This window comes from Ovis aries, chromosome 6 (assembly GCF_016772045.2).
Source record: "Ovis aries strain OAR_USU_Benz2616 breed Rambouillet chromosome 6, ARS-UI_Ramb_v3.0, whole genome shotgun sequence".
NCBI lineage: Eukaryota > Metazoa > Chordata > Mammalia > Artiodactyla > Bovidae > Ovis > Ovis aries.
Window position 1 is genome coordinate 117,943,801 of NC_056059.1, and position 4,495 is coordinate 117,948,295.

At 71.3% G+C, this 4,495-nt stretch overlaps 1 protein-coding gene across 2 annotated transcripts; it reads left to right on the top strand.

Annotated features, from left to right (window-relative positions):
* The first annotated feature begins 572 nt into the window (after positions 1-572).
* On the top strand, positions 573-4,053 carry SPON2 (spondin 2). 2 transcript variants are annotated; one of them, XM_027971340.2, is made up of 6 exons: positions 573-759; positions 1,133-1,358; positions 1,943-2,166; positions 2,278-2,469; positions 2,579-2,753; positions 3,726-4,053. In XM_027971340.2, the coding sequence occupies exons 2-6, from the start codon at positions 1,136-1,138 to the stop codon at positions 3,908-3,910; spliced, it is 999 nt and encodes a 332-aa protein (XP_027827141.1). In that variant the 5' UTR covers positions 573-759; positions 1,133-1,135; the 3' UTR covers positions 3,911-4,053. The 2 variants fall into 2 exon arrangements, with proteins under 2 accessions (XP_027827141.1, XP_042107689.1); XM_042251755.2 differs by lacking the exon at positions 3,726-4,053 and adding an exon at positions 2,913-3,654.
* The last annotated feature ends 442 nt before the right edge of the window (positions 4,054-4,495 follow it).

A 4,495-nucleotide genomic window follows, 5' to 3' on the forward strand; every position in this document is an offset into this window, starting at 1 on the left:
GGTTCCTAAGAGCGAGACCCCCCCACTGCCCTCCGGTTCGGCCCCGTGATGAGGGCTCTGGAAATGTCTTCCTGACGCGGAGCAGAGACAAACTCCAGGACCCGCTGGCGATTCCCTCCCGCCGGGAGTCTTAGCCCCTGGGGGAAAGTGGGGGGCCCTGGGGTCACCTCCCGGCCCCTAAGGGAGGGCAGCCGCGTGGCTCGCACTGCCCCCGGAGGGATGGCGTCCAGAGGCCTGGCCACTCCGTGCACAGGAAGGAGCTGTGTCCAGAGCCCGGAGCCCCCCCCCCCGCCCCCCCGCCCCGGGAGTGTCCGCAGCGCTGGGCCTGACGTCAGGCCTGACCCCGGCCCCCCATGTCCCGCCCTGTCCCGAAGGCAGCACACGCCCGTGGGCCTGGCCCAGCCCTCCTCAGCGCTGGCTTTGGCAGGCCGCCCCCACCCCCCCGCAGGGACGCACCAGGGAAGGCCTGATGGGAACGGGGTGGGGGGGCGGGAAGACAAAGGAAGGGGTGCGGCACGGCGGGCGCCAGGGGAGGAGTGAGCTCAGTGCTGGAGCAGCATCTGCTCCGCGTCAGAGCCGGCGGGCAGCCAGGCCAGCACGGAGGTCCGGCTCTCTCCCCGCGTCCCGTCTGCCGTGGTGCAGGGCCTGGGGCCTCATTGGCCGGCCGGGGGGCCGTCTGTGGCATAAATTGGAGCCCTGGGCTCTTGCTGGGACTTCAGCTGCCCACAGCCCAGCACCAGCCCTTCCACCTCCTGCTGGGTGAGTATGCACGCCCTCCTGGCCCCCGGCCCCCAGGGCCGCCTGGCACTGCCCCCCCAGAAACTGGCAGTACCCGCCCCCAGGGAGGCCCCTCCATTGAGGCCGGGCCAGCGACCCTCCCGTTCCCGGGGTTCCCTGGGACGGCAGCGCCAGAGGCGCAGCGCTGGGGAAAGCCCCAGGGCACTGAGCCGGCCGCGAGCCCCGTGCCAGGCATGACCTGCCAGCACCCTGGGCTCCTGTAACCTGACACGGCCTGGGACTCCAGCCGTGGGGTCTGGCCCAGCCCAAGGCAGAGAGGAAACTCAGAGGGAGGTGCCTGGCATCCTGGGGGCCCCATGCCGGGGGCTGGGGGTGACACGTACCCTTCTCGTAGGTGATGGGAGCCCCGCGTCCGGTGTTCCCCTGGGGGGCCGCCCTCTGGGCCTTCCTCCTGGCCTCGCTGGGCGGCGCGGCCGGCCAGCCACTGGGGGCAGAGCCCATGTGCACGGCCCAGCCCCTGGCCAGGTACAGCGTCACCTTCACGGGCAAGTGGAGCCAGGCGTCCTTCCCCAAGCAGTACCCGCTGTTCCGCCCGCCCGCACAGTGGTCCTCCCTGCTGGGTGAGTGCAGGTCCCGCCCCGTCCCTGGGCGCCCCGTCCCCGGGCGCCCCGTGGGGACCGAAGGGCTGGTTACTCAGCAGAGGCCCCACACTTCACAGTTCGGGGGACACCCTCACCCCTCACTTCAGTGGGAGAGATATTTGCTAAGGTCTTCCCCGCACCAGCAGCTGTGCCCAGGCTTCAGGGACGTGGGGGGCAGGATCACCTAGCAAGGTGCCGGGGTGGAGGGTGGGACGGTGTCCCCGGGGTGGTGCTCACTCACTCGGGCAGGCGGTGCCTCCCAGGGTGCTGGGTTTAGGGTCCTGATAGCGTCCCCGGGGTGGTGCTCACTGGTGTGGGTGAGAGGCACCCCCGGGGAGCCGGGGTTGAGGGGCAGACGGCGTCCATGAGATGCTCCTCACTCAGGGAGGTGGTGCTTCCCCCCACCCCCCACCCCCGCCCGGGTGCTGGGTTGAGGGTCCAGGAGGCATCCCTGGGGTGGTGCTCACTTAGGCTGGTGGGTGGCACCCCCCGGGATGCTGGGGTGAGGGCCCAGGCGGCATCCCCGGGGTGGCGCTCACCTAGGCTGGCGGCAACACCCCCAGGGGCAGCGCACAGCTCAGACTACAGCCTGTGGCGGAAGGACCAGTACGTGAGCAACGGGCTGCGCGAGTTCGCGGAGAGGGGCGAGGCCTGGGCGCTGATGCGGGAGATGGAGGCAGCGGGGGAGCGGCTGCAAAGCGTGCACGGCGTGTTTTCCGCCCCCGCCGTGCCCAGCGGCACCGGGCAGACGTCCGCGGAGCTCGAGGCCCACGCCAGGCACTCGCTGGTGAGCGGGCGGCGTGGTGGGCGGGCGGGGGCCTTGGGGGCCCCTGCTGAGCACTTGCTGGGGAGGGGCCGGCGGGGGCCTCAGGGCCCCTGCTGAGCACTCGGCCCGCAGGTGTCCTTCGTGGTCCGCATCGTGCCCAGCCCCGACTGGTTCGTGGGCGTCGACAGCCTGGACCTGTGTGACAGAGGCAGCTGGCGGGAGCAGGTGGCCGTGGACCTGTACCCCTACGACGCCGGGACGGACAGCGGCTTCACTTTCTCGTCTCCCAACTTCGCCACCGTCCCACAGGACACGGTGACAGAGGTGAGGGCGGGCGGCTCTCTGGGACCCGGGAGGCCCCCGGGAGGCCCGCGGACGCCCGCCGCGGGGCCGGCCGCTCGGTGAGCCCCGGCTGCGACTCGCCCACCCGCAGATCACGGCCTCCTCTCCCAGCCACCCCGCCAACTCCTTCTACTATCCGAGGCTGAAGGCGCTGCCCCCCATCGCCAGAGTGGTGCTGGCGCGGCTCCGGCAGGGCCCCAGGGCCTTCAGCCCGCCCGCCCTGGGCCTGGGGGCCGGGGGCAACGAGGTCGTGGGCAGCCTTCCAGGTGAGCGAGGTGCCCACCCCACCCTTCCCACGCGCGACCCCGCTGCCAGGCGCTGGCGCTCCAAGCGGACAGGAGCGGCTCCCGGGTGTGGGCATCACTGGAGCGGATGCTCGGACACCCCCTGGTCCTGGGCCTCCAGCTCTGACCTCCCACCCTTAGAGACCCTTGAAAGGAAGTGTCCGCCCCGCAGACTGACCCCAGGGGGAATGCCTGTGACCTGACAGCTGCCACTCTCACCGAGGTGCCCCGGCCTCCATGTGCGCACCCCAGGGGCAAACCCCCTTCCAGGGCCCGCCTGGCTCAGCTCCACCGCCAGACCTGAGTACCGATCACCAGCCCGCACAGCCTGGAGAGGCGATCCGTCCATTCCCAGCCTTCTGGGGGTGGCTTCTGGGGGGCCACGTGGGGCGGGAGGACAGGTCATACCGGATGGGGCTGCTTGGTGCTCAGACGCCCAGGCCCTGGGGGTACCTGACTTCAGAGGGGGTCTGGAGGGAAGCGGGTTCTGAGAGGTTTGGGAGCTGGTGCCCTCAGCTCCAAGCTGAGGAGCAGACCGCTCAACGCTTCGAGCTGAAGGCCCTTCAGGCTTCTGCTGCCCAGAGCGAGTGCCGAGAGGTCGCAGTGCCCGCCCCGTGTCCCTGCTGACCCGGAGGACGCGCCCAGGGGGCCCCTCTAGGTCTTCCCCGCACCGGCGCCGCCCGCGGAGAAGGGGCGAGTGTGGGGTCGCGGCGGGTCAGCTCCCCCAGGGGTGGGCGCCCAGCAGCGGAGCGGGCGGGGGAGAGCCCGCGGGTCTGTGGTCGTCAGCGCGCGGTTCCCCGCCCCTCCTCCCGCCCCCAGCGCGGATGGGGGGTCTCAGGGCAGAAGCGCCGCCCGTTGCCCCGCTGGCCTTTAGGGGGCCCGCTGCCCAGCGCGCCGAGGAAAGCCCCTCCCGCCCGCGGCCCCGCCCCGCTCACCGCCCCCTGTCGCCCCCAGACCCAGAGACGCCGCTGGACTGCGAGGTCTCGCTGTGGTCGTCCTGGGGGCTGTGCGCCGGGCCCTGCGGGCGGCCGGGGGCCAAGAGCAGGACGCGCTACGTGCGCGTGCGGCCGGCCAACCACGGGGCGCCCTGCCCGGCCCTGGAGGAGGAGGCGCCCTGCGACCCCGACAACTGCGTCTGACCCCGGCGCCCGCGCCCCCGCGCCCCCGCGCAGGGACTGGCCCCGGCCCGGCTGCGAAATACCTCAGACCCGGGGACCCGGGCCGCCGGCCTCGTCAGGGTCCCGTCCCAGCTCCAGAATAAAGACCGGCGGCTCCCACATCACAGCCGCGCTCTCGTGTGTCCCCGGCGGGGCGGGGCGGGCGGGCAGGGCACACGCGCCACCGGCCTTTCCCCAGGAGCAGCTATCACCCCGCAGGGATGAGCGGGGACCACTGCGCCCACAGGCGCACACACACAGGACACACACATCGCACATACACGCAGGGTACACACACATCCATGGCACACACACAGGCGCACACACAGGACACGCTGCACACACACCACACACAGGGCACACACAGGGCACATACACCAGGGTACACACACATACATCCACACAGGACACACACATCACACATACTCCAGGTTACACGCACATACATCCACACAGGACACACACACACACACCACACAGGGCACACACATCACACATACACGCAGGGTACACACACATCCACACAGGGCACACACATCACACATACACGCAGGGTACACACACATA